Source organism: Myodes glareolus, chromosome 24 (assembly GCF_982192425.1).
Source record: "Myodes glareolus chromosome 24, mMyoGla1.1, whole genome shotgun sequence".
NCBI classification, from domain to species: Eukaryota; Metazoa; Chordata; class Mammalia; order Rodentia; family Cricetidae; genus Myodes; species Myodes glareolus.
This window is the reverse complement of record NC_142049.1, coordinates 49,985,369-50,013,275: the sequence shown is the minus strand read 5'-3', so window position 1 is coordinate 50,013,275 and position 27,907 is coordinate 49,985,369. Positions and strand designations below refer to the sequence as shown.

Here is a 27,907-nt window from a genome sequence, read left to right as displayed (position 1 = left end):
AAGCATCCTTTCAGGGGATAAAAGGGTCCTTTCAGGGGACGTAGATATGAGGAAGACCTTGAAGGTTGTTCAGATGTGTGTGTGTGTGTGTGTGTGTGTGTGTGTGTGTGTATGTGTGTGTGAGAGAGAGAGAGAGAGAGATGTATCTATTATCCATCATGTATGTGTATAACGTAACTTTTAATCTAGTCTACAATCTATTAGCTGTATCTGTATCATGTATTGTGTATCTATCTATTTATCTATCATCTGTATATCTATCGATCAATTTATCTAGCAATCTATGTATCTATCAGTCTTGACATAGGGTATCACACTGTAGCCCAGCATGACCTTGAACTCATTCTGTAGCCAAGACTTGCTTTAACTATCAGCAGTCTTCTTGCCTCCACCCCCAGTGCTGGGGTGACATACATGAACCAGCATGTTTTGGTTTCTAACATTCTGTACCATTTATGTAGAATATCCTTCCATGGTCTCTTTGTGTCCTCAGCTACTAGGGTGTCTCAAGTTTCAGATATCTGGATGTCTTGTTCATTATTCAGTTCACTGTTTTCTGTCCATCCCCAGTTTTAAAAGGTATTTACTTGTTTATATGTGTGTGTGTACGGGAATATACATGGTGCCTATGCCTGTGTGAATGTGGAGCCCCTGTCTGCCTATTTCTTTGAGGCAGAGACTAGGCTGAAAGCCAGTGAGCCCCGGTGATTCTTCTATGTCTGCCCACCTTAGAACTGAGACTGTAGGCATGCGTGGGACACCCAGTTTGTTACAAGGGTTCTAGGTCCTGAACTCTGGTCCTAATGATTGCACAAAACTTTCTTAACCACTGAGCCACCTCTCCAGCCCTACTTCCATTTGAGAGTTTGTGTGGAGGTTCTGGCAGGGCGTGCAAGTACTCACATACCCTTTAGTGAAGACAGGTTCTCCTCTATGAGAAAAGGTCGCTCTCTTAGACCGAGCGAGTGCACTTTTCAGGAGGTACACACATGAGTTGAGAGGGAGGAAGGGGACACCTGGCTAGCCAGCCCAGCCTGACAGATCATCTCAATCAACCCTGGAAGCCAATCCTTCATATCCACCTCCACTATTTTATTTTAAATCTTGCTTTATTTTTAGTTTATATGTATGTATGATTTGTCTGCATAAATGCATGTCCCATGTGCGTGCCCAGTGCTATGGAAGTGAGAAGAGGACATCAGATCCCCAAGATCTGCAATCACCAATGGTTGTGAGTCGCTGTGTGGATGCTGAGAGTAGAACCTGGAACCTTTGCAAGAGCAGCCAGTGCTCTTAACCTCTGAGCCAACTCTCCAACCCCCACATCCCTGGTTTTTTGAGACAAGGTGTCTACTATGTAGCCCTTGCCAACCTGGTGCCTACCGTTGTAGACCAGGTTGTCCTTAGACTTTACAGTAATCTTTCTGGATCTGACTCTGGAGTGCCAGGGATAAAGGCATATGCTCCCATGCCCGGCCGCTTCTGTCCCCTTGATCAGTATTCCCCTTGTAGGTGTCCCTCCAAGGGCTGCTGTGGAAGCTCCCCTAGGGCAGGAACTGCAGAGCTGGGCACAGCTGTCTGTCTTGGGACCTGACACTCGATCAGCACTCATTGTCTTGTAAGCAAAGGATTGATCTCAAGCCCAAGCAGTCAGGCCCAGCAGAGCCAACATCTCTGATCTGGGGCTTTCTCTCATGTCATTGCCCCATGTGCTTGGGAGAGCGGACAGGTGTGTACAGAGAAGTCCCCAGGAGCTTCATGGCAATACCAGTGTCACCTGAGCTCTGCTGGAGGCTTTTCAAGTGTGGTCCTCAGCATCTTTGAGTGTGTGCGCGTGTGTGCGTGTGTGTGCGTGCGTGTGTGCGTGCGTGTGTGCGTGTGCGTGTGTGGTGCATAGTTATGTGTACAGTTGAGTGCTTTATGTGGAAACCAGAAGTCAACCTTGGGTGGTGTTTCTCAAGACCAATCCTCCTTGCTTTTTTGAGCAGGGACTCTCACTACCCTGGCACTTTATCAAGTAGGCTAGGCTCACTGGCCAGCCAGTCCCAGGGATCTGTTTGTCTGTACCGTCCCATGGTGAGATTATGGTTGTAATACTACATCCAGCTTTCTCCATGGGTTCTGGAGGATTGAACTCGGGTTCTCATGCTTGTGAGGCAGGCACTTCATCCACTAAATGTTTTCAGTAGTTGGAATTGAATTGAGGCAAGCATTTCATCATTAAGTTAAGCACCCCAGCACATTAGGGGATTCTAGGCAGGGGCTCTATCACTGAGCAACACCTCAGTCCTCCACTGCGCGATTCTAGGCAGGGCCCTACTGCTAAGCCACTCCTAGCCCTTCTTTCACTTTTCATTCTGAGACTGGGTCTCACTAAGTCACATAGGTTGGCTTTGAGCTCACTGTGCCATCCAGGCATATCTTGAGTTTGCAACCTTCCTGCCTCAGCCGTGCAAGCAGCTAGGGTAACAGCTTGTGCTCCCAGCCCCAGCTTGCCTTCAGAGTTTTTTAACCTGGAAAGAGTTGAGGACTGACTGAGAAGGGAAAATAGGTGAAGGACCAAGTACAGACAGAGTTGGGGGAAAATACTGAGATACAGAAAAGACAGTGTGTCTGTTGCTACTAGCAACAGTATTGAGATCCTTGGATGGGAATTCAGGTACACACTAGCCACTCAAAGCTTTATTCTTGCAGCCACACAGGCTTGTGTTCCAATTCTGCCACGACAGTAACTAGCCTTCTGACCTTGGGCAGGTGGCAAGTGGCATTAGCTTTCTGAGCTTCTTTGTCACTAAAATAGGAGTAGTAAAAGTGTCCCCTCTCAAGTTCTAGCCTGGAGTGAGAGCCCAGTCTCCTTGCCATCTCTCTCTGCTTCAACAGCAGACAGGGAACAGGATGAGAGCAGGCAGGTCTGCCAAAGGGCTGAGAGTTACCACTGCCTACAACTGCGGGTCGGGAGGGAGGGATGGCAAGAGAGGCAAAGGCTTCATCTTCAGAGCAGTTCTCTGAGCTACAGGACTTTGGAGGGTTAAGGGTACACCCAGGTAGGTGGTGGATGGTAATTAGAAGGGACACGGACCAAGTGTGGACCTGCCACTAGTCAGGGAGGACTGTGCCACAGAACCCAGTCTGTCCCCCAAGCCTGCCTGGTATGCTCCTCTGGTGCAGAAAGCTCATGTGCAAGAATGTGCCATCTTGGTTCTCCATTGTGCTCACCCCCATTTCTTGGACCCTCTGGTTTTGGTTTTGAGACGAGGTCTCTTGTAGCCCAGGCTGGCTTTGAACTCTAGGCTCTGAGAACCTCCGGGGTTATATATGTATACCACATCCAAGCTTTGTTCTGTTTGGGGTTTGGGGTGTGATATGGTATGTGCACACTGTGCACAGGTGCACATGTGCAGAGGCCAGAGGAGGGCTCGGGGTGTTCTGCTGAGTCGCTCTCTGCTTTATCCCCAAAGGTGGGGTCTCTCACTGCTCTTGGAGCTAGACTGGTAGAGGCCAAGCCCCAGTGGTCTTCCTGTTTCCTAACAGCAGTGTTAAAGGTCTGTGTGTGGCCACACTCAGCTTTGGTTTTAATGGATCCAAACTCTGGTCCTTCAGGTTGAATAGTAAGCATCTTACCCACTGAGTCATCTCACCACTCCCCTACCCCTAAGTTTTGTTTTGATTTTTTGATAAAGTGTTGTGATATAGCCCAGGCAAGCCTTGAATTCACACAAATCCTGCACAAGCTATTTTTTAAAAATATTTTTATTTTACTTTATGTATATGATCATTTTGCCCACATGTATGTCTGTACAACAGTTGTGTGCTTCTGGAACTGGAGTTACAGACAGTTATGAGCTGCCTTGTGGGTGCTGGGAACTGAACCCATGTCCTCTGGAAAAGCAGTCAGTGCTCTCAGCCTCTGAGCCATCTCTCCCTCCCTCTGTCAGTACACTTAACTGTTTGCTAAGCCATCTCGCCCTCCCCATGCCTCAAATATATCTTCAGGACATATTTGGGAGTTAGAATAACAGGACAGGGTACACCAACTGTGTTGGGAGCAAAAAAGCAGCCTAGAAACATCAAGAAGGGGTCCAGTTGCTAGAGGATTTAGCATGCACAAAGCCCTGGGTTCCATCCCCAGCACCACATAAGCTGGATTTGGTGGTACACACCTCTCATCCTAGCACTGAGGCCAAGGCAAGAGAATCAGGAATTCAAGGTCACAGTTGCTATACCGTGAGTGTGAGGCTGTCCTGAATACATGAGAACTTGTCTCAAAAATACAGTGGGGTTGGGGGGAGGTAGAAAGAAGAGAGGAGAAAGAAAAAAAAATGAAGGAAAGAAAGCTCAAGACATTTCCCTGTCCCCTGTCCCCGCTGTCTTATCCAGTGCTCAGCATCGGGGAAGGAGGCTTCTGGGAAGGCCAGGTCAAAGGTCGAGTTGGCTGGTTCCCCTCTGACTGCCTGGAAGAGGTGGCAAATCGCTCCCAGGAAGGAAGACAAGGTAACTAGGAATGGTTTCCCTCACACCCTACAACCTCCCTACCCCTCCTACCCCAGCTGATGGGGTGCAGGAGTCTGGGGGTAGCCTTGAATTTGCTGTTCACAAAGTCAGGAACCACGGTATTTTGTCCCTGCAGAAAGCCGAAGTGACAAGGCAAAGAGACTCTTCAGGCATTACACAGTGGGCTCCTACGACAGCTTCGATGCCCCAAGGTAAATGTCCTCACACCCGTAGGTCCCCCGCCACTCCCAGCTCCCTTTACACTCCATACTTTAAGGCCTCTTTCTCATCTTGCTCAACTTGAAAGTTCAGAAAAGGCAGAATTCTGTTAATGAACAGCCCAATCCCAAATCCGCCCTTGGCAGCCACTGAGGCCTTCTAGTTTGGGGATACCCAAAACATGGGTTGGGGTATCTTGAGGCCCTGGGTTCTTGTGTGGGGGCTAGTTAGCATTCCTGGGCTCCTTCTTGTTTCCCTATCTGTGTGCAGTCCCACACTGTGAACATATGTACATCCTGTGTGTTATGCAGTGTGTGTGGGGTGGGACCAGCAGGACCCCATGGGTGGGCACAGCGTGAAGGGCACACTGACACCTGTCCCCTCCTTGGCTGCTGGCTGACTTGCTTCTGAAGTCTGATCGATGGGATTGACTCAGGGAGGTGAGAGGGGCGGGGTAGGGTGGGGATTGAACCAGGATGGGGTGCTTGTATTTGGGGGATGCGGAATTGTATGTGTGCATGACCCGAGCTGAGGAGTCCCAGCGTGTGGACGTTGTCTGTCTCTGCCAGTGCGCATGACACAACCGCGTGCATGTACAGGCAGAAGGCCCTTAGTTGGATATCACTGTAAATATACCCTAACCAAGGCCGTGTGCTGCAGTTCTCGATGCACACAGGTGCATTGGTGTCAGTGTTGACTGCGTGGCTGGCTTTGCACATGTGCGCTTCTCTGGCTGTGGCAAGCAAGCACTGCCAGAGATGTCCATGTGTCTGCTCACACGTGAACAGGTGACAGATCTCTCTACATCCTGTGTTACTGTGTGTGCTTTTGCTGACCCCAGTGTGTGTGTGTGTCTTCTCCTCTATGACTGGTTCTTGGATGCAGAGCCTGGAATGCTGTGGGAGGGAAGGGCAGAGGAGGGGGTGATCCCAGGGACCCAGGGCTCTGCTGTGGGGCAGGGATGCCACCCTCCTCTGCCACCCTTCTCGGCCACCCCATCCCACCTCAACCCAGAGCCCAGGGAAGGGTCTCCCTGTTCTCATTATCCTCCATTAAATGTGTCCAAACCTGTGTCTGTGTTCTGGCCACTGGGGGAAAGGTCTGGGTTGCGGGAGGAGAAAGGAATGATACCATGGGTGGGGGACAAGGTCGGGCTGGGGTGCCAGCCACTCTGAGCCCCAGGGTCTGAGGCGAATCATCTTGTGCCAGTTCACCCGGTACGTCTCTGGCTCTGAGCACCGGGTGAGTATGGAGGCTCCTTTTACCCCAAGTAGGCCTCTGAGGAGGGGGGTTTCTCCTGGGCCTGGCTCTTGGGGTGATGTCACTTGTTCTAAAGACTGATGCGGAGGGCTCTCTTTCAACCCCGGTCTCCATCCTCCCTTTCTTACTGATATCCTGTCTTGAAGCCTTACCATTTCTGTCCCTTCTCCGCGTCTCCTGGGGCTGAGAGTCAAGTGTCCCTTCAGTAATGCCTTCCCTCTGCTCTTCCTGACCCAGTCTGCAGTGACCTGCTCCTGCGCTCACACTCTGCATCTCATTGTTGGTCCCCAGCATCCCAGCTAGAGCTGGGCCAAGCTTGCTTGTGTACCTACCCTGTAGGGTGTGCCACCCTCTCTCCTCCTGCCTGGGGGGGGGGGCGAGGTTGGGGGGCATGGTTCTGGTGAGTTGTGGTGTGTGTGTGTGCGTGTGTGCCCCCTCACTACTCTCTGTTTCGGTGTTCTGGGTCCCAGCTGAGTGTTTTAGGTCCCTCACCCAACCCCACCCCCTTACCCTGCCTTTTCTTACTATGTTGGAGATGACTTGTGTGTATGTCTGCGCTGAGGATGGACTGTTTACCCTCTCTTGGGGAGGGGTCGGCCTCTCTCAACCTTGGGTGTCCCTTGCCCTGAAAATGTGGTTCTGTCTGCCTGCTCGTCCCTGCACGCTGTGGCGAGGCGTCTTAAATGATGTGTGGCGCTGCGTCCTTCTCCCTGCGCTCCCGCTCTCTGGCTCGCTCTCTCTGCACCTGCGCGAGAGGACTCTGTAAAGGGGGAGGTATAGCGGGGGGGGGGACCGGAAGTGACTCCCTCCCCCTCCCCGAGCCTTACCCCTCCCCCTCCTCCCGCCAAAGGGGCCCCCGCGTTACCCTCCCCCGCCCGCCCCCCCACTCCGCCCGGCTGCCCGGCGCAGGACGCCAAGGGGTTAACGCGGGGCCGCGGCCGCCTCCGGAGCTGTCCGCGGTGCTGGAGCCTCAGCCATGCACTGTCCCCCACGCGCCCCCCGCAGCATGTGAGCCCCCCGGGGCTGCCCGCCCTCCCGAAGGGGGGTGCGCGCCCCCTCCCCCGGCCCCTCCCCCCTCCCGGCACGGGTCAGCATGAGGCGGGGCCTGGGGGCCCGGACACGGGGGTTCAGCCGAGCGGGGACGGGGACGCGGCGGCGGCGGCGACGGCGGCCGCGGTGGTGGCGGGGGCGGCCCGGATCGGGACCTGGGCCGGGGCCGGGGCCGCGGTGGCGATGGCTTTGTCTGCAGTCGGGGGTGGCCCCGGCGGGGGCGCCCTGCCCCAGCCGCCCCCTGCGCTCTCCTCCAGCTGGCCGGCGCTGGGGCCCCGGCGGCGCAGCGTCTGGTACATTTACAGGTAACGGCGCGCAGCCCGCTCGTCCCTGGCACGACCCTCCGTGCGTTCAGGGCCCCCCAGACCTGTCCACTTTCCTCCTTTAGGCCTGAGCCCTCCCAGACCCTCTCTCAGCAGCTCAGCACCCGCCTCTCTTCCACCTCCCTCCTTCCTGTGCCTCAGATGCTGCTCCAGGGCCTCCCGTGCTCTTCAAGACTTTTTGCCCACCCTCCAATGAAAAGAGCCCACTACAGCTAGACTCTGCAACCCACTCTTGCCCTTTCTGGCACCCCTAACTCCCCTACTCTAAGGAGCCCTTCCCCAGGGTTTTCCCCCCAGATACCCCAGGCCCCCTATCCCTCCAATCTTCCGCATCCCCGCCCCTCTTCCTAGAGTCAGCAAGTCCCCCCATTCATACCCCTGTCTCCCATTCACAGTCGGTCCCCCCACACACACCTCCATCACACAGGCATCCCGCCCCCGGCCTTCCCTCCCCTCCTCTTTTCCGCTGCGTGTCACTGTGCGGCTGTGCGTGTGTCAGTGATGTGTGTGCCTATGACCGCCTGCGTGTGTGAGGGACAGACAGAAATGGAGAGGCTGTGGGCTCCAAGCCCACCCCCCACCTATGTCCATCTGTGTGTCCCTGCGTGGGGGGTGTCTGTCTCTATGTGACTTAGAGCCATAGCGAGGCTGTCTGGGGACTGTGTGCGTATGTGCGCCTATGTGTCTGTATGCGTGCGCGCACACGTGTGTGTGTGTGTGTGTGTGTGTGTGTGTGTGTGAGAGAGAGAGAGAGAGAGAGAGAGAGAGAGAGAGAGAGAGAGAGAGAGAGAGAGCATCTGTCCCAGAGACTGCGGCTGTGGGCTGTGTTTCCCAACACCCAACCTCCTACGCCTTGGCCTGCCCCCTCCTCCCCCGTACCCCCTCATCAGTTTGCTCTTGTGTTTCTGTCCCCACGTACCCTGCTCCGTGCCCCCAGGAGTCTGTGCATGGGGAGGGACGACCCTGGAGCCCGAGATTCTACCCTCTGCGGGGATGGGGGCATGTGGGCTGAATCTCACCAAGCTTCTGCATGGGGCTCTGGCACTTGCCTGTGTGCTGCTCTCAGCATGGGGACAGGGGCCGACTTCCTTGCATGCGGGGGCTCTGTGCAGGCCATGGAGAGGCCTGCCGAGATGGGAACACAGGGAGGGAACTGAGGACCTGAGGGAACACTGTGGATGGCAGCCGGCTCCAGGCTGTTGCATCCTGAGTGGGCAAGAAGGACCTGGGGTGGGGGTGGGGAACAGTCGCGCCGCAGTCTCCATGAGGGAACCAGACCTTCTCTGGGACACGGAGGGATGGCCTGGGGAAGGACATGGTGCCAGCTCCTGATGGGCAGGTAGTCCGCACCACATACAGTGGTGCTGTGTGTGCATTGGAGGGGAGGTGCGGTGAGGGCGAGTGCGGGTTTGCTGGACAGAGAAATATGTGTGGGTACTGGAAAGGGTTTGGGTACTGGAGTTTGGGGGTGCTGAGCGCCAAGAAAGGTGCCGAGATGAGAATGGAAGACAGGCAGTAGGAAGAGGATTTGGGGGCGGGGACCGGGCACCAGAGCCTGGAGTTTGCAGGGAATGTGAGCAAAAGCGGCTGCTGGAAAACCCAGCCTAGTTCGCAGGGCAAGCTGTGGATACCCAAAGGAGAAAGAGCTTTCCACGGATGGTGGGGCAGGCAGCGTGGAAGGAATGTGGAGGCTACTGAGGGACACCATGAGCTTCTCCATGTAGGAGGCAAGAGAATGTGGGGGGCCAAGGCTCAGGAATTTTGGAGAGGAGGCAGACAGGGGTGAGGAGATGGTAGAAATACAAAGAGGACCCATGGAAGAAGGGGTGAGCAGAGTGACTGGGAGCAGGGGTGATTTCCCGCTATAACCTAAGGACACCATCAGACCGGCTGTCTGGTGAGGTAGTTTGGGGAAATATGGGGATATAGGATGGTGCAGAGTGAGGTGTAGAAGAGGGAGGAGGCTCGCAGGGAGGAAGGATGGAGGCACCACGTCTGGCATGGGGCACACAAAGAGCTGTGGGTACAGAGAGACTTCTGCAGCATGCTGGGGTCCATACGATGGGAAGGAACAGAAGGGAGAGCTGTGGGAATGGAGGGGATTAGGTGCCACTGGGATGTGTGGCTTTCAGGAAACCTAACTTGTGGTCTTGACCATTCTAGCTGGTGTGATCTTGAGCAGGCCCTTCTTCTGTGCCTCAGTTTACATAGCTTTAAAGATGGGCACACTCACAATCAACCCCACTCAGGAATGTTGTAGTGACTTAAATATTAATGACCCAAAAAGTGGTTAGTCATGCATGGTTCATAATGTATCACTTGTGTTACTGGCTGAGGTTAGGATAAACCCCAGAGGCTGGAGGAGCAGTCCGGGACTGTCTTATTTAGGGTTTCTATTGCTGAAACAAACACCGTGACTGAAAAGCAAGTTGAGGAGGAAAGGGTTTATTTGGTTTATACTTTCATAACACTGTTCATCATAAGGAAGTCCATAGAGAACTCAACTAGGGAAGAATCCTGGAGACAGAAGCTGATGCAGAGGCCATGGAGACGTGATGCTTACTGGCTTGCTTCCCATGGCTTGTTCAGTCTGCTTTCTTATGGAACCCAGGACTTCCAGCTCAGATATGGCACCACCCACAGTGGGCGGGGCCTCCCCCATCAGTCACTGATTAAGAACATGCCCTACAGCAGATCCTATGGAGGTGTTTCCTCAGTTGAGGTTCCCTCCTCTCAGATGGCTCTAGTTTGTCCGTGAAGTTGACCTAAGGCCAGCCAGCGTAAAGGTCATCTGATCAACTTTGGAAATGTGTGTCTGAGGTGTTTGAGTGGTGTGATATGAAAGAAATTCTAACTGCGGTCACCACAATATTCTCTTAGGTATTGAAGATTCCTTATCAGCTAGGTATAATGGTATACACCTTAAACCCTAGCACTTGGGATGCAGAGGCAGGCAGATCCCTGTGAGTTTGAGGTCAGCTTGGTCTTCAGAGTGAGTTCCAGGACAGGCAGATCTACACAGTAAGACCCTGACTGGAAAACAAACGCACAGTGTTACTGTGTGTCTCTGGGGAGTTTCTTAACCTTTCTGTGACTTACTTCCTTGCCTATAAAATGGAACTTAGTAGTGTTTAAGTCTTCTTCGTGGACTGGCTGTGAGGAGATACCCAGTGGGTCTGCTGTGAAGGGTTTTCGATGCTGCTGGCCTGTAGTGAGCTGTGGCCTTGGCATGTGAACAAGAGGCTCATATCTGAGGACAGGGTCTGGGAGAAGGTTTATGTGTTGGGCTGGGGCTGAAAGAGATTGCAGAGTTGGATGTGGTGGTGGCTAACATACATCACCCCAACACTAGGGAGGCTGAAACAAGAGGATTGGTGTGAGCTGCAGACTAAACTGGGCTGGAGAGAGAGAGAGAGAGAGAGAGAGAGAGAGAGAGAGAGAGAGAGAGAAGAGCATGGGCAAAGGTGAGGGTGGTGGGCATGAATGACTGAAGGTGACCTTGCCTTGGCAAGGGGTAAAGGGGGAGCATGAGGGGCATCGTTGCCTCATGGGGAGGTTCTTGGCATGTGGAGAGGGTGTCAGAGTAGTAAGGACATCGGGCTTAGAAGGGGTTGTCACCCTGTGTCGAGATGAGACTGCCACAGAATACAATAAGAGTCAAACTGCCCTGACCTCTGAATTGTCCCCAGACTGTCCATTAGCCTCATCCTTCTAGCCTCCTTAGACCCATTTCTCTCATCCCCCACCCCTCCCCTTTCTTCAACCCTTCAATCTTCTCCCAGCACCTGCTTCATACAGCTGCAAAGAGTGCTGGGGGGAAGGGGAGGGCTGTGGGGGAGGAGGCAGGAGCCTATGGACAGGCTTGTTGACCTCTGGGTAATAAAACAATAAAACAGTGGCTGGGGTATGCCTCTGTTTGCATGCATGATGTGGTGCCTTTTAAGCATGACAAGGAAGGAGGCAGCACACAGGCATGTACAGAACACCCGCTGATGTACAGGAGCATGGGTTTTTACCGTGGACGCTGTGGGGCTCGTAGGAGCTCACAGAGGGTACTGACGGGGAAAAGTGGCACTAGAATGCAGTAGGCACACAATTAGGTGTTATCCCCATGTGCTGGGAGGTACTCAGAGGGCGTGTGATGGGAATACACTGATATCAAAGTGAGGGGAGTCAAAATCAGGGCATACTGGGATGTGTGGGGGTGTCACTGAAATATACTGGAGTACTTGTGGAGGGCTGTTAGCTGAATATGTGGGGGTAGGTAATTGGGGAACCCGCATGGATATTATTGGAGTGGCTTAAAGCCACACAGATCTAACTGAGGTTTGGTGTGTGTGGAGGGGGAGCCTGAGCATTGCTACAACAGAGAGAGGGAGCATGGCACTGGCCCTGGGTTCTAGATGCTAACAAAGACTGCTGCTGCGAAGAGGCACTGCAGTGCGTGTGTTCTGGAGTGTTCTGAGAGGAACTGGCTTGAGGTCGAGCAGGCAGGGAGAGTGTGGAGTGGGGTGGAGTGGTGATCCAGGACTGAGGCTGCTGAAGCCAGTCTGAGGAAGCGTCAAAGCCAGTGCTATGATTGGAATGTTATCCATTTCCTGTGTTTGTATCCTACTAAGAAGTCCTGGTGAGATAGATGGCTTTAGAATTAACATCATATTCAGGGGGAGATGGTGTTTACTTTTTCCAGTACTGGAGATGGAACCCAGGGCCTTTGTGCATACTAAGCAGGTGCTCAACCATTGATCCATACCCTAGCAAATGTTCTAGGAAGAAGCCTTCAGCCCCTCACTGGGGGGTCCTAGGCAGGGGCACTAGCACTGAGCCACATCCCAGCCCCTCACTGGGGGATTCTAGGCAGGGCTCTACCACTGAGCCACATCCCAGCCCCTCACTAGGGAGGCTCTAGGCAGATGCTCTAGCACTGAGCCACACCCCTAGCTCTCTTTTCACATGATGTCTTCACTAAGTTACTTGGGCTGATCTTGAGCTTTTGGTCCTCCTTTCTCAGCAGCCTCCCCCAGTAGCTGGGATGGCAGGCTTGCATCATCAAGACTGGTGGTTGGTGTGTGACCAGAGGATACTGACAGCCTTTGTGTGACACACTGGACACTTATCAAGGGATGCAGCGGTCAGCGCTGTCCGTCGGAACTGTCAGTAACTGTGTCAGCAGTGTCATCAGGGACACCACGTGGCCTCCATACTGAGGAACTGACACTTTAAAATAGTCCTATGCAGCTAGAGGCTGCCATACTGGACAGGGCAAAGTAAACATTGTTTGGATTGGTCCTCTGGAGGTCTTCCTGTAGTAAAGGAGATGAGGTGTGATGAGCACCTTGTCCTGTGACATAGTGTGGGCCCTGTGCCCTACCCTGTGTGTGTAGTACAACTTATGGATGTCTCACAGTCTCCTCAGCCAAGCCCTCAGGACAGAGTTGGAAACTGAAGCACAGAAGGTTAAAGTCATAGGTTCAAGGTCACAGACAGGACCCTGCCAGCCAGCACCCATTCAGGGCTGTGATCATTCACAGCCTCTTCTGCTCACCCCACTGGGTGCCTGGTGCGCTGTGGGCTCTGTAACAGCTCTGCTGAGTGGATGGGTGGATGGATTCACGGAAGGATGAATGAGGAAAGAGTGGGTGGAAACCGGAGCACCCCGGGCTTTGAGGGGGTGTCTGGAGCATAAGTACAGACTGGATGGAGGTGGGGAGCTGCAGTGAATGGTCTCCACGCAGAGGCTGGGGCACCCTGTGACTGGGTGGGGCACCAACTCTGTGCCTCATGAGTCCTTCTCCACCCCCATCCCTTCCTGCTGCCTCCTGCCTCCTGCCAGTGATTACATCATCAAGGAGAAGACAGTCTTACTGCAGAAGAAGGACAGTGAGGGGTTCGGGTTCGTGCTACGGGGGGCCAAGGGTGAGTGCTGGCCGGGGAGGGGATGGGAGATCCTCTCTGACCCAAGAGGTAGGGCCTGGATAGGGAGGATGGAAAAAGAGAAGGGACCCCCCCTACACACACACCCTTAAGCCCACCCGTTGCCCCACCCTGGGGTACTGGTCCCTCAGCTCCAGTGAGTCCACTGTGACTTGGTCTGAGCCCCATCCCCTGCTCGGCCTCTCCACCCCCTCCCCTCCGACCCCGCCGGCTCCTCCCCGTCTGCAGCGCAGACCCCCATCGAGGAATTCACCCCCACCCCGGCCTTCCCGGCGCTGCAGTACCTCGAGTCTGTGGACGAGGGTGGCGTGGCATGGCGGGCTGGACTGCGAATGGGAGACTTCCTCATCGAGGTGAGCCCCGCCACACTGTTCTGGGGACCCTGGGGACAAGTTGTCACCTGCTCACCACACTCAGTCTATGGAATCAGCAGCAGCTCTCCCTGGATCAGAAAGGGGCCCATGCCAGAGTGGTGGTCACACCTGTCATTTCAGTTAGCCATCTCGGGAAAACTGCCACTACCACTAGTTCCAGGCCAGCCTGGGCTACCTAGTGAGTTCCAGGTCAGCCTGGGCCACAGAGTAAAACTGTACCTAAAAAAATAAAAATAAAGTATCGTAGAATTGTCCCCCCGCATGTGCAATACAGGGACATGTAGGTGTAGAGGTGACTAAGGTGTGCAGGTCAACCCATTCCTGGGGACATGGGAATTACAGGGAGCCATGGAAGGGTTAAAGGATGAGAAAGGGTGGGGTAGGTCACTCGGTTGGGCACTCTGGAGCTGACGGTCTTCCCCCCTCTCCTTCACGACACAGGTGAATGGACAGAACGTGGTGAAGGTTGGCCACCGTCAGGTAGTCAACATGATCCGCCAGGGAGGCAACACACTGATGGTCAAGGTGGTCATGGTGACCAGGCACCCAGACATGGACGAGGCTGTCCACAAGAAAGGTACATCTTCACTGCTCTCACCTTAGCTGTGTCGTGGAGAGCTGGCCTGGCACACACAGAGCCCTGGGCTCCAGCCCCAAGGCTGCAGGAAGGGACATTATGGTGCCCACCTGCAATCTTAGTACTCAGGAGGTAAAGGCAGGAGGAGCAGAGACGGAGGCCATCCTGGCCTACTTAATGAGTTTGGGTTAGTCTAGGCTACGTGATACTTTGTATCAAAATAAAGGGGCATCTCCAGCCACCAAATTAAGACTCTCAGAGTCACTCCTCAAACCCCCACAAGGCTCTCCTTCCCCCTCAAGGCCTGCCTGTTCATAACCCTTCTGGGGAGAAACTGAGGCAGAGAGGGCTCAGCATGCTCGGGTGCTGTTCTCAGAGTTCTGGAAGCACAGTGAAAGGAATGGGTGTCGAGGGGTCTTCTCCCTGCAACACTGACACCTCCCGCCCATCCCCACCTTTCCAGCATCCCAGCAGGCTAAGCGGCTCCCGCCCCCAGCCATCTCCCTGCGTTCCAAGTCTATGACCTCAGAGCTGGAGGAAATGGGTGAGCCTGTGGGGCTGCCGGGGCTGAGGGCCAGGGGCGGCCAGGGGCAAGGGGCTGGACCACCCTTGACTTTGTCAGTGTTGTTAGTCACGAGGGGTCCTCGTCCTCCTCCTGTCCCGCCCCCCCTCCATGTCCTTGGGCCAGGTTCTGTGGCCTGCCTATGTGTCACTGGGGAGTTTTTGAGTCTTCTCCCCTCTGCCCTCTTGTATCTCTGTTTCTCTGTCCCGGGTCTCTGGGGGTCTGTATGTGTCCCCCACCATGGGTCACTCTCCTTTTGTCCCCTACCCCTTCTTCTACTGGCTCTCTCGACCAACAGAGGAAGGTTAGCAACTCCTAGCAGGCAGAATATCATGACCTGGGGCGGGTCTCATTTTCCTCTAACCTGGGGTCAGCTGGGCAGATGACTGACTATTCCGCTACCCGGGTCACTAGGGAGGTGGGCATTCCAAAGAGGGGTCCCTCACCTCCCCCTGATGTCCTAACTCTTGGCTCCTCTGCTGTCTACCCCTGGGCTAGTCTCCCCCTGGAAGAAGAAAATTGGTGAGTGGGCTCAGGTCTGGTGGGAGGGTCCCAGTCTCCTGACCCCAGCGGCGGATTTACCCTTCCCTTTACCCCCACCTTGTGCTGGCCACACCTGCTGGCCATGCCCTCTGCAGGGTACCTTTGAGCTTCATCCCTCTCCTTTGCCCACAGAATATGAACAACAGCCGGCACCAGTGCCCAGCATGGAGAAAAAACGGACTGTGTATCAGATGGCACTCAGTAAGATGTCACAGCATGGCTCCCTGATGCCAAATTTCCCCTCCCAGCCTTTGAGGATGCTGCATGCATTCCTGTCCTCCTCCTCCCTCTGTGCTCCTCAGACACCTGGGAGCTAAGCACTTGGGCCCTGGAAACCTGGTTACATCTTTGTGTTACCCACTCTCCTTGTCATCACTGGGCCCTGCCTGCTGGACTGGGAGGTGTTCCCAGAGACAGAACTAGGACCACATGAGCACACATGAGCTCTGTATCACCCCCAAGGCGGCGCGGTCTCTGTGGTAGGCCCCTTGCATTGTCTCTTTGACTGTCTTCACTCCCCACAGACAAACTGGATGAGATCTTGGCCGCTGCTCAACAGACCATCAGTGCAAGTGAGAGTCCTGGGCCTGGTGGCCTGGCGTCCCTGGGCAAGCACCGGCCCAAAGGGTTCTTTGCCACTGAGGTAGGTACCCTGGTGTGAGAAGGAAACTGAGGAGTGCAGATGTGAAGACGCCCAAGTGTCTTCTTCATCTGAGCACCACACTCGCCTTGAGAAGTACCACACTTCCTTTCTCCTCTCTCATCTCCCTCCATCCTTGACCATTCTGCCTCTCATGTTAAGTCTCCTCTGCCCTTTCCTTCCCTGTATAGAGATGTGGCATGATGGTTCATGCCCATCATCCCAAATCCAGAGAAACTGAGTCAGGAGGTTGCTGTAAGTTTGAGACCAGCCTGAGCTACATAGGGAAATCTTGTCTCCAGATCAAAAGAAAAAAATTAAGAAAATGATGTCATAGTTATCTATCCTAAGCATAATCCTAGATGCTCAACAGATGTTAGATGGCTATTAAAATATTGGTGCTGGGACTGGAGAGACAGTGCAGGGGTTGAGAGTATATATTGTTCCTGCAGAAGACAGGTGTTCGGTTCCCAGAACCCCCTGGGGCCACTGACAACTACCTATACCCCAGCTCCAGGAACTCTGATGCCCTCTCCTGCCTGCCTAGGGCACAGCACAGTCCACGTGCACAGCCCCACGTGCAGACACATGGACACACACATGATGTTTTAAAAATAGAGTTGAGGGGGCTGGAGAGATGGCTCAGTGGTTAAGAGCATTGCCTGCTCTTCCAAAGGTCCTGAGTTCAATTCCCGGCAACCACATGGTGGCTCACAACCATCTGTAATGAGGTCTGGTGCCCTCTTCTGGCCTTCAGGCATACACAGACAGAATATTGTATACATAATAAATAAATATTTAAAAAAATAAAAATAGGGTTGAAAGTGATTGAAGAAGACACCTAAATCCAACCTCTGGCCTACACACACTTACACACACACACATATGCATACACGCTGTGAGCAATGGCTCTCCACCTGCCTTCCCCACAGATAAAGGCTGGTCTGTATTAAGTACTTGTTCAACAAATTTCAGATACTGTGCTCCACACAGATACCCCATTCCTGCTTTAGAGTCTCCTTGTGAGGTATGCTGTAGTGGTTAGCGCTGTACAGATACCCCGTTCCTGCCTTATAATCTCCCTGTGAGGTTAGCGGTTAGCGAGTTGCAGATGTGGAACTGAAACTCAGAAAGGGCCCACACCCAGCCCGGGCTCTTCTTCCTGGTCCCTGCTGGCTCTGCCCCATGGGTTTGACCTTCTTACACCAACACAGCCACATCAGACCTGTGTGTCCTCACTGCCTGGCATCTCTCTTAGCCTATGCCTTCTGCCTGCCACAGCCCTGTCCTCAGGGGAGCCCAGGGTCTGCTGGGCAGATTGGTGTGGGCTTCCTCAACTATGCTTACTGTATCTCTGTCTTGTGCAGAGCAATGCTCATAGAGACAGCCTTTGACATAGATGAAAACCAGTCACCAAAATCGCTGTTCTGTGGGGCTTAACCTAGGGTCTCATGCATTTGGCCACTGAGACACCTTGAGCTCCTTCACTGGGGGATCCTAGAAAAGGGCTCTACCACTGGACCGTGCCCTCACCGAGGGAGTCCCTCACCCAGAGATTCTAGGCCAGCAGTTCTCAATGTGTGGGTCAGGATCCCTTTTACCAGATATCCTACATATCAGATATTTACATAACATTCATAATTGTAGCAGAATTACAGTTATGAAGTAGCAATGAAAATGATTTTCTGGTTGGGGTCACCACAGCTTGAGAAACTGTCTTAAAGGGTCGCAGTGTTAGGAAGGTTGAGAACCACTGTTGTAGGCAGATCTATCACTCAGCTACCTCCAGGCCCTCACTGAGGGATTCGAGGCAGGGACTCTCTACTGGGCCACATCCCAGCCCCTCACTGGGGGATTTGAGGCAGGGACTCTCTACTGAGCCACACCCCAGCCCCTCATTGGTGGGTGCTATGTAAGTACTATAAATGCTACTTTTCCAACCTTCAAATAATTTTTAAGTGAATTTTGAAGTCAGAAAAAGTGGCTCACACCTATAATCCAAGCATTCCAGAGACTGAGGCAGGAGGATTGCCATGAGTTTTAAGGACCAGCCTGTCCTCCCGAGTGAGACCAACTCAGAAAACCGAAGGATAAAACAGATTAGTTGCTACAGCAATATCAGTGCCTTTTGGCCAGCATGTTACCCAGGGAGGCTGTGTTGTGGCGCCTAAGTGCTCTGGCTGCAAAGTCCGCAGCAGCATAAACACTGTAGAAATGAGTCGCTGCTTGATGGGGTGGGGAAATCTCTGCAAACTCGGGGGGCAGAGGTGCAGCCAGCCATCTCGATGAGACTGGCTCGCTACCTCAGCTTTAAGGGAGAATAGGGCTGAGTTTTCCACTGGATGATGTAAAGACAGGTTGTCATTTGTTCCCCCTGGACCACACACTCCTGCACTTTTATGCAGAGGCAGGGAGCAGGTTTTGCTGTCAGACTCCTGAAATTCCCAGTATAGTGGGCCCTTCTCTGGCTAACAGAGTGTCCTGCAGGCCCCGCCCTCCCGTCATGCCCGTCCTTGGTTTCTTAGGATGTTTGAAAGGTCTTCAGTTGTTAGGGTGGGTGGTTGCTGTGCTGTCCTGCCACACAAGGTCGGAGTAGGAAAAAAGGGAGAGCCAAGGGTGCAGCCGGTGAACAAGTGCACACCCAGCAGGCGCAAGGCCCTGTGTTCAGGCTGCAGCACCAAGAGAGGTGTTGGGAGGGAAAGAGAAAGAAAGGGGTGACAATGGAGGGAGAGAGGTGACAGGCAGGAAGAGAGTGTGAGTGAAAGGAGCAGAGAATTGATGGAGACGGGAGGCAGACAGGGACAGGAGGCAGAGGGCACAGGTCTTTCGGCCAGGCTGTGCGTTCTCCCTGTGTGACCTTGAACCACACTATCTCATCCCCAGCATTTGTTTCCTGACCTGTAGAATTTTGAAACTGGCTGCACTCAGGAGGGTCAAATGAGGTCAGCTGCTGCCCCACAGGGCTCTAAAAGCAGCAGTCCCTCTGCGGGCTGGTGCCATCACCCTCTGATCTGACTCCAACACATCCCTTCTGGGTCACAGGATCCCAAACTGTCACCTGACAGCCTCGGTCTCTTGTGTGTGTGCTCATGTGTGTGCCAGCGCACAGACACATGTGGAAGCCAGAGGACTGCCTTTGGTGTCACTGTTTGTTGGCTGAGGTCTCCTGCTGCACCTGGAGGTCACTGATGAGGCTAGGCTGGCTCGTCAGCAGGTCCCAGAGAGCCACGTGTCTTCCCGCTCAGCGCTGCGATTCCCTGTGCAAGCTACCACGCCAGGCCTTTCCTGCAGGGCCGCGGCAAGCATTTTACCAACTGAGCCATTCCCCAGCCTCAGCTCTTAAGTTTTAAAACTTCTATCCCTTCCTTCTTAACCACCTAGCTGGTGCTTGAACAAATTTAAAGACAGGAGCTCACAACCTCCTATTGTAGCTTTTCTCTATATGGACAGACTTCTAGAAAGGTCTTCCTTACATGGCCCCCAAATCTACGTTCCCTGAACCTTCAGTGAACCTTTTCATCATGGTCTTCTAGAAAGGTCTTCCTTACATGGCCCCCAAATCTACGTTCCCTGAACCTTCAGTGAACCTTTTCATCATGGTCTTCTCTGACAGGTTTTCTTGTAGAGGAGAGAAGATCACCTCAATTTCTTTTTTTTAAAGTTATTTATTTATATTTTAGGTACAAATGCACTGCATGTACACCTGCAGGCCAGAAGAGGGCACCAGATCTCATTACAGATGGTTGTGAACCACCATGTGGGTGCTGGGAATCGAACTCAGATCCTCCGGAAGAGCAGCCAGTGCTCTTAACCATTAAGCCATCTCTCCCGCCCCCAACCTCAACTTTCTAGATGACAAATGGATGTTAGGGAATTGAACTTGCTTGCTCAGGACTCTCAGAAATGTATATCAATCAAAGCAGAGCTCTGTTGAGACTGGCCCCACTCTTTAGCTAACCCAAGCAGGCAGGAGTGCTTTTTCCCCAATATTTATTTTTTAAGCGTGTGTGGATGTATACTGGGTGTGTGTATGCATGGGGGGTTATATATTGGGTGTTCATAGGTATGTGGTGTAGGCATGTGGTGTGTGGCATATGTATGTGCATGGTCTGTGTGTGCAGTGTGTATGGTGTATTTACAGTGTGTGTGCATGGTATGTATATATGTGTATGGTATATGTGGTAGATGTATATGGTGTGTGTGTGGTATGTATGTGTGTGGTGTATGATGTACAGTGTGTGTTGTATGGCGGGTGCATGATGTGAGGGGTGAGGTTGTGGTGGTGGGCGGGGTGCATGGTGTGTGTGTGTGGTATGCAGCATGCAAGTGTGGCACATTCCAAGACCCATGCAGGACAAGCACCTCCCTCCATCACTCTATCTTGTTCCTTTGAGACAGATTCTCACTGAACGAGAAGCTCACAGTTTTGTCTAAATTGGCTGTCTGTCAAGATCTAGGAATCCATCTTTGCCCCCTGGCCAACATAAGCCCCAGTGCTGGTGTTACAAGCACGGGCAGCCAGGCCCAGAGTTTTATGTAGGTCCTGGGAATTTGAACTCAGGACCTCATACTTGCAGAACAAGTGTTCTTACCCACTGAGGCATCTTCCCAGCCCCTCACCCATTGTTTTGACCTGAGCTTTTCCAAGCCGATCGTGTCCGTTCCTCAGACTGGGCTCCCTAAGAACCTGTCCTCCCCCTGGGGCCTCCTCTGTGGCTCTCGTTACCTCCGGTTCTCTTCGGTTCCAGGCTCTCTAACACGACCTCGTCACGCTTCTGTTTCTGCTGTGACTTTTCACCACCTCCCGCTCTTGTCACGGTGTCCGGTCCCTGGGCTCCCTATGAGGCGCCTGCTCCCCGACTCTCAGACTCTTTGCTGCTCTAGTGGGATCACAGGCACTTATCCTGTTTCTGGGTTCCCTGGCCCTGTGGAAGCAGCACCCTCCAAGGGTATCTGTCTCTCCAGGGCTGGGCAACCTTTTTCCTTGGACGTTTGTTATTTTTCTGAGACAGGGGTCTTATGCTGTAGCTGACTCTGCCTGGAACTCACTTGTAGACCAGGCTAGTCCGGAATTCATGGCAATCCTCCTGCTTCTGCCTCTCCAGGTCTGGGATGTTAAGTGTAAGTCAGCACACTGAACTCTGTGTTCTGTTCTCTAATTTATTTACAGCTTGCCTTTCACGGACAGGACATCCTTGTTAGGGAATGAATAAGACAAACATAGTAATAGACAGTTGTAACCTAGGTAGGCCAGAGGGTGCACTTGAGACCCAGGAGAGCCTTGACTCTCAGGCCATCACTGCCCTCTGAGGTCTCAGGACGATGGACATGGTCCACATGTTTTGTATGGAATCACCATCACATTGGGTTCAAACACAGCCAGTGTGATGGATGGGTGGAAAGTCAGATGGACAGAAAAATATGCACAGATGGAGTGATAGACAGATGGAATGGCGGATGAACAATCAGAAATCTCAGGGAATGATGGACACAGGCTCGGACAGATGAGATGGATGCTCACACAGACAGAAATTTTTCTTTAATGATCTGAGTGGCTCAGTGACTGAGGGTTTGTTGTGCTGTCATGAGGATGGGAGTTTGGATCCCAGGCCCACAAAGTCCAGCATCCCCCACAACATCTGCAACTCTAGCTCTGGTACCCCTTCTGGCCTCTGAGCAGAGGACTGTGTGAGCACCTGCACACACCGCACACGCACTCACACACATGCACACATACGTGCGTGCACACACGCACACATGCAGCACACACGCACACACATATTTAAGATAATGATGAATTGAAATTGAAGAGTAGCTCACGTGGGCTCTGAGGTAGGACCGTGGCTGTGGCTGTGCCTGTTTGGCCTCACACCTGGGTGCTTCTGTGGGTCTGATATGGGCTGCAGCTGCCAGGGATCAGAACCGAGGGCCTCATGCTTGTGTGTGTGGCAAAGTACTTTACTGACTAAGCAATCTCCCCAGCCCTGATTTCTTTTTGAAAGACTCTGCCAAGTCTGGAAAAGAGACTAGAGAGGGCTGGACAAGAGAAGCGACAGAAACTGGCCAGAAGAGTGTGCCTGGGACCTGGGAACAGGCCATGACTGCAGGTGGTGCTGGCTTAGGGGGGCAGCTCTTGCTTGCTTTTCTTTTCTTTTCTTCTGACTGCCACCCCAGAGAGGCTCTGCAGGGACAGCTCTCTGCTTCCCCACACCATGTTTCTGTCGTGCAGAGACTCCGAGGAGAAAAGCCTCGAAGTGTGGAGAATTCTGACTGATCCTTCTCTACTCTCTCTTCTCTCTCTCCCTCTAACTACTACGCTGAAGTCGAGCTTTGATCCCCACCACCGCTCCCAGCCAAGTTATGACCGGCCTTCCTTCCTGCCTCCTGGACCTGGCCTTATGCTCCGGCAGAAATCTATTGGTATGTCTCTCAGAACGGGATGTGGTCCGGGAGCATAAGAGAGGACTGTCTAGGTTGGGCAATGTATCCTAGCACCAGATTTGACCCTGGTTAAGTGAGGTCGGGTTTGGATGAATTCGAGGTTTGCTTCTCAGCTGTGTGACCTGGGAAGGGTAGCATCTAAAAAACTGGGGTCTTTCGGTGTTCAAAGGACGGAGGGTTGGTAGCAGGCAGGTAGTAAGTAGAGGCAGATACTTGTTGAGGGAGAAGTCAGCTGCTTCTTGCATGGCTCTATGTAAAAATGATAGATAGCCTTTTCTTCTTAAGCCTGCTTTAAACTCACTCCAAATCACCATTAAATTATCATGTGCGCAAACCTTTGAACAACTAGTAAACGGCGCCCCCTCGTGGCTGAAGGGTAAAATTCCACTTAATTGAGCCTTTTCCCTTGCGCCCCTGCTGGTGATTGCTGTTACGCAGTGCACAGCTTGCACCTAGGAGGAACTGGTCCAGTCTCCAATTCCTCCCTTGGTTTTGTGTGTCTCAACAGGGGCTGCAGAAGATGACAGACCTTACCTAGCACCCCCAGCCATGAAATTCAGCCGTAGTCTGTCTGTCCCCGGTTCAGAGGACATACCCCCACCACCCACTACATCCCCACCAGAGCCTCCCTATAGCACACCTCCAGCCCCCTCCTCTTCCGGCCGCCTCACTCCCTCCCCTCGGGGAGGCCCCTTCAACCCCGGTTCTGGGGGTCCCCTTCCTGCCTCTTCCCCTTCATCTTTCGATGGGCCATCTCCTCCTGACACCCGTGCTGGGGGCCGAGAAAAGAGCCTGTATCACAGTGGAGCCCTACCCCCTGCCCATCACCATCCACCTCACCACCACCATCATCACGTCCCACCTCCGCAGCCCCACCATCACCATGCACACCCTCCTCACCCACCGGAGATGGAGACAGGAGGTTCTCCCGACGATCCCCCACCTCGATTGGCCCTGGGACCCCAGCCCAGCCTTCGAGGCTGGCGGGGCGGAGGACCCAGCCCGACCTCGGGGGCCCCATCACCTTCCCACCACAGCAGTAGCGGAGGCAGCAGCGGCCCCACTCAGGCTCCCGCCCTGCGCTACTTCCAGCTGCCCCCCAGGGCGGCCAGTGCAGCTATGTATGTGCCTGCCCGCACGGGCCGCGGTCGCAAGGGCCCACTGGTCAAGCAGACCAAAGTGGAAGGCGAGCCCCAGAAGGGCAACCTCGCTCCCGCGTCCTCCCCAACATCCCCAGCGTTGCCGCGGCCTGAACCACCTCCGGCCGGGCCATCGGAGAAAAATTCCATCCCCATCCCTACAATCATCATCAAAGCCCCATCCACCAGTAGCAGCGGGCGCAGCAGCCAGGGGAGCAGCACAGAGGCTGAGCCCCCCACCCAGCCCGACGGCGCGGGCGGCGGCGGATCCTCGCCCAGCCCTGCGCCGGCCACGTCCCCGGTGCCGCCGTCCCCGTCGCCCGTGCCCACCCCTGGGTCGCCCAGCGGCCCAGCAACCCTGGATTTCACCAGCCAGTTTGGAGCAGCCCTGGTGGGCGCGGCACGGAGGGAGGGAGGCTGGCAGAACGAAGCCCGGCGGCGGTCCACGCTGTTCCTGTCCACCGATGCGGGAGATGAGGATGGAGGCGACAGCGGGCTGGGCCCGGGGGCTCCCCCAGGTCCTCGGCTGCGCCACTCCAAGTCCATTGATGAAGGCATGTTCTCCGCCGAGCCGTACCTCCGGCTAGAGTCAGGGGGCAGCAGCGGGGGCTATGGGGCCTACGCAGCCGGCAGTCGAGCCTACGGGGGCAGTGGGAGCAGCAGCGCCTTCACCAGCTTCCTCCCCCCGCGGCCTCTGGTGCATCCGCTGACTGGCAAGGCCTTAGATCCCGCCTCTCCGCTGGGGCTGGCCTTGGCCGCCCGGGAGCGGGCCTTGAAGGAGTCCTCGGACGGTGGGGGCACCCCTCAGCCACCTCCGAGACCTCCGTCGCCACGCTACGATGCCCCGCCGCCCACCCTCCACCACCACTCGCCTCACTCACCCCATTCACCACATGCACGTCACGAGCCAGTGTTGCGCCTGTGGGGGGACCCCGCGCGCCGGGAGCTAGGGTACCGGGCAGGTCTAGGGAGTCAGGAGAAGGCCCTTCCCGCCAGTCCACCTGCAGCTCGCCGCTCCCTACTGCACCGTCTGCCCCCGTCAGCTCCAGGGGTTGGCCCGCTCCTGCTGCAGCTGGGGCCGGAACCCCCAACTCCCCTTCCTGGGGTGAGCAAGGCCTGGCGCACTGCAGCCACCGAGGAGCCTGAGCGGCTGCCTCTGCATGTGCGCTTCCTTGAGAATTGCCAGGCCCGGCCTCCCCCAGCGGGCACGAGAAGGTCCTCCACTGAAGACGGGCCTGGGGTCCCACCGCCCAGCCCTCGCAGGGTCTTGCCAGCCTCTCCCACCTCTCCGCGGGGCAGTGAGGAGAACGGCCTTCCGCTGCTGGTCCTGCCGCCGCCAGCCCCTTCGGTGGATGTGGACGACGGCGAATTCCTCTTCGCGGAGCCGCTGCCTCCACCCCTGGAGTTTTCCAACAGCTTCGAAAAGCCAGAGTCGCCCCTCACACCCGGGCCTCCCCACCCGCTGCCAGACCCTCCCTCCCCAGCTACCCCTCTACCTGCAGCCCCACCCCCGGCTGTGGCCGCAGCTCCTCCCACCCTGGACTCCACCGCGTCCAGCCTGACCTCTTACGACAGCGAAGTGGCCACGCTGACCCAGGGGGCTCCCGCGGCTCCTGGGGATACTCCTGCTCCAGGCCCGCCAGCTCCAGCAGCCCCAGCTCCCCCAGCCCCGCAGCCAGGCCCTGATCCTCCACCTGGCACGGATTCTGGAATTGAGGAGGTGGACAGTCGGAGCAGCAGCGATCACCCGCTGGAGACCATCAGCAGCGCATCCACACTGAGCAGTTTGTCTGCGGAAGGAGGAGGCAACACGGGGGGTGTGGCTGGGAGCGGGGCCGGGGTGGCCAGTGGGACTGAGCTCCTGGACACCTACGTAGCCTACCTGGATGGCCAGGCCTTCGGGGGCAGCGGGACTCCTGGCCCACCGTACCCCCCACAGCTCATGACTCCCTCCAAGCTCCGGGGCAGGGCGCTTGGGGCTGGTGGAAATTTGAGACCTGGTCCCAGTGGGGGACTCCGAGATCCTGTCACCCCCACCAGCCCCACGGTCTCTGTGACCGGAGCTGGAACAGATGGGCTTCTGGCCTTGAGTGCTTGCTCAGGACCCTCGACGGCAGGTGTGGCAGGAGGTTCCGTGGCGGTTGAGCCAGAAGTCCCGCCTGTACCTTTGCCCACTGCCTCGTCCTTGCCTCGGAAGCTGCTACCATGGGAGGAGGGTCCGGGACCCCCACCCCCACCCCTGCCAGGGCCCCTGGCCCAGCCTCAGGCCTCTGCCTTGGCCACGGTCAAAGCCAGCATCATCAGCGAACTCAGCTCGAAGCTCCAGCAGTTTGGTGGGTCCTCTGCCGCGGGAGGAGCTCTGCCTTGGGCTCGGGGAGGCAGCGGGGGCAGCACAGACAGCCACCACGGAGGAGCCAGTTACATCCCAGAGAGGACCTCCTCCCTGCAGCGTCAGAGGTGAGCAGAGACCTGGAACTGGCGGGTGGCTATGGCAGGTGCTGGAGCCCAAGGTCCCCAAAGAGCCTCGGAGTTACAGAAAACAAACTGGGCTGTCTTGCAGGAATCGGACCTCTAAGAAGCACACTTTCAGCTCCATGGTCACCATAACCCATGGCCCAAGATGAATGGCTACATGTTTTTATTTTGTTTTTGATGGTCCTGGGGAGCAAACCTAGGGCTTCAGGCATGCTAAACAAGTGCTCCACTATTGAGCCATGGCCCCAGCCCCTCACTGGGGGAGTCTAGTCAGGGGTTCTACCACCAAATCACACCCTGACCTCTTACTGGGGGACTGTAGGCACGGGTTCAACCACTGAGCAAAGCCCCCAACCTTTTTACTGTGTTTTGAGTCAGGACCTAGTTAAGTTGCTTTGGCTGGCCTTAAACTCTGTTTAGAGTTCAAAAACCAAGTTTAGATGTCTAATCCTCGTGCCTCAGTCTCCCCAGTAACTGGAATGACCGACTATACATCCCCAAGCCTAGATACAAAATATCAACAGCAAAACTGCATTAGCTAAAGGTGTCTGTGTGACTTTTCACAGTGCCTCCTTGAAAGGGGTTGGGGCAGAACTTGAGCCACTGCGGTCGACGTGATGGAGGAGGGTGGGGCATCTTTGGGGAACCCAGCTCCCTCTAGATAGGATGATATGGGCCCATGCTGTCACTCCCCAGATACTTCTCAGTTGTGGTCTCTTTGAAGCCATGACCCATTCTCACAATGGCTAGAGAGCAATCCCATCTTTAACTCAGATGCACGGAGGAGAGCTTGAAATGCTTCCTATCTGTCTACAGTGCACTGTGATTCTGGCCCCTGTATCTAACAATCCAGGGTGGATTTAGCAAGCTGGGGAGATAAGAAACAATTCACTCATTGTTTTCCATGGGTGGATGGGAGGGAGCTGCAGGTAGGCATCAGTGCACAGATTACATGTTTAGCACAGCAGTGTGCCCTCTGGAGAAGGGGAGGGGGCACAGTGGACAGTTCAAGCCAGACCCAGAGCGCATCTTTCTGCTAGTTTATTAAGGCTCAGATGCCACACTGGGGGACTCTAGGCAGGGGCTCTACCACTGAGCCACATCCCCAGGGCCCTAACTGGGAGATTTTAGGCAGGGAAGAGCTCTACCCCTGAGCCACACCCCAGCTAGACACTAGGCACAATAATAACAGCTACCCTCGCAAAACAATCCAAGAATTGGCTGGTTACAGTTTTCTCAGAGGTCACCAGGCCGTATGGGGGACAGTTAGCCACCCAGTGGAAATAGCTAGTTCAAAGGCCCTACTGTGTGGCCGTGCTGAAGGGAGCTCAAGGGATGAGGGGACCTTTTTCTCCCCTTGTTTCTTCTCTCTTCACCTCCCTCTCTTCACCTCTCTCTCTGTTCTCTGTCCCCACCCCCTTCCATCTCTTTCCCCCCTTGAACGCCCACCCTCTTTTTTGTTTGTTTGTTTGTTTTGTTTTGTTTTGTTTCTGTCTCCCTGTCTTCCACTCTGCTATGACTGACCATAACCAAAAAAGGCAGTATAGAGTAGTGGTTAAGAGCTCAGACTTTGGTGACTTCTAACTGGGCTCTGCCACTCCCTGGCTGTGTGTCCTTAGGCAAGTTTCTTAAGCTCTCTGTGCTCTTGATAATAGTAACCTTCCACCAGGGCTGTTGGGGATTAAATTGAGCGGAGATTCAGAAAGCCTTTAGAACAATGCCTGACACACATGCGCTGCAGCAAGTGGTGGCGGGTGTTATTGCTATCACTTAATGGTTCTTTTTCTTCCATCTCTCTTGGCTATCACCCTCTCCCTGTCCTATTTCTTGCCCTTCACTTCTCTCCTGACATTCATCTGACCCTCCCTTACCACCACCC

At 54.6% G+C, this 27,907-nt stretch overlaps 1 protein-coding gene across 5 annotated transcripts in view; it reads left to right on the top strand.

Moving 5' to 3' along the window:
- The window catches only part of Shank1 (SH3 and multiple ankyrin repeat domains 1), a 49,459-nt gene that overhangs the window by 18,248 nt on the left and 3,304 nt on the right, over positions 1-27,907 (top strand). The window contains exons 13-25 of one of the 5 annotated variants that reach the window (XM_087901279.1): positions 4,378-4,491; positions 4,628-4,703; positions 5,124-5,150; positions 13,177-13,259; positions 13,506-13,630; positions 14,093-14,228; positions 14,692-14,772; positions 15,289-15,312; positions 15,466-15,534; positions 15,858-15,976; positions 22,297-22,393; positions 22,923-26,010; positions 27,567-27,647. In XM_087901279.1, coding sequence (XP_087757405.1) covers positions 4,378-4,491; positions 4,628-4,703; positions 5,124-5,150; positions 13,177-13,259; positions 13,506-13,630; positions 14,093-14,228; positions 14,692-14,772; positions 15,289-15,312; positions 15,466-15,534; positions 15,858-15,976; positions 22,297-22,393; positions 22,923-26,010; positions 27,567-27,612 — 4,085 coding nt within the window. In that variant the 3' untranslated portion in view covers positions 27,613-27,647. Of the gene's footprint in view, positions 1-4,377; positions 4,492-4,627; positions 4,704-5,123; positions 5,151-13,176; positions 13,260-13,505; positions 13,631-14,092; positions 14,229-14,691; positions 14,773-15,288; positions 15,313-15,465; positions 15,535-15,857; positions 15,977-22,296; positions 22,394-22,922; positions 26,011-26,113; positions 26,572-27,566; positions 27,648-27,907 lie in introns of those variants that run through there. The other 4 variants (XM_087901278.1, XM_087901275.1, XM_087901277.1 and 1 more) reach the window with 4 other exon arrangements.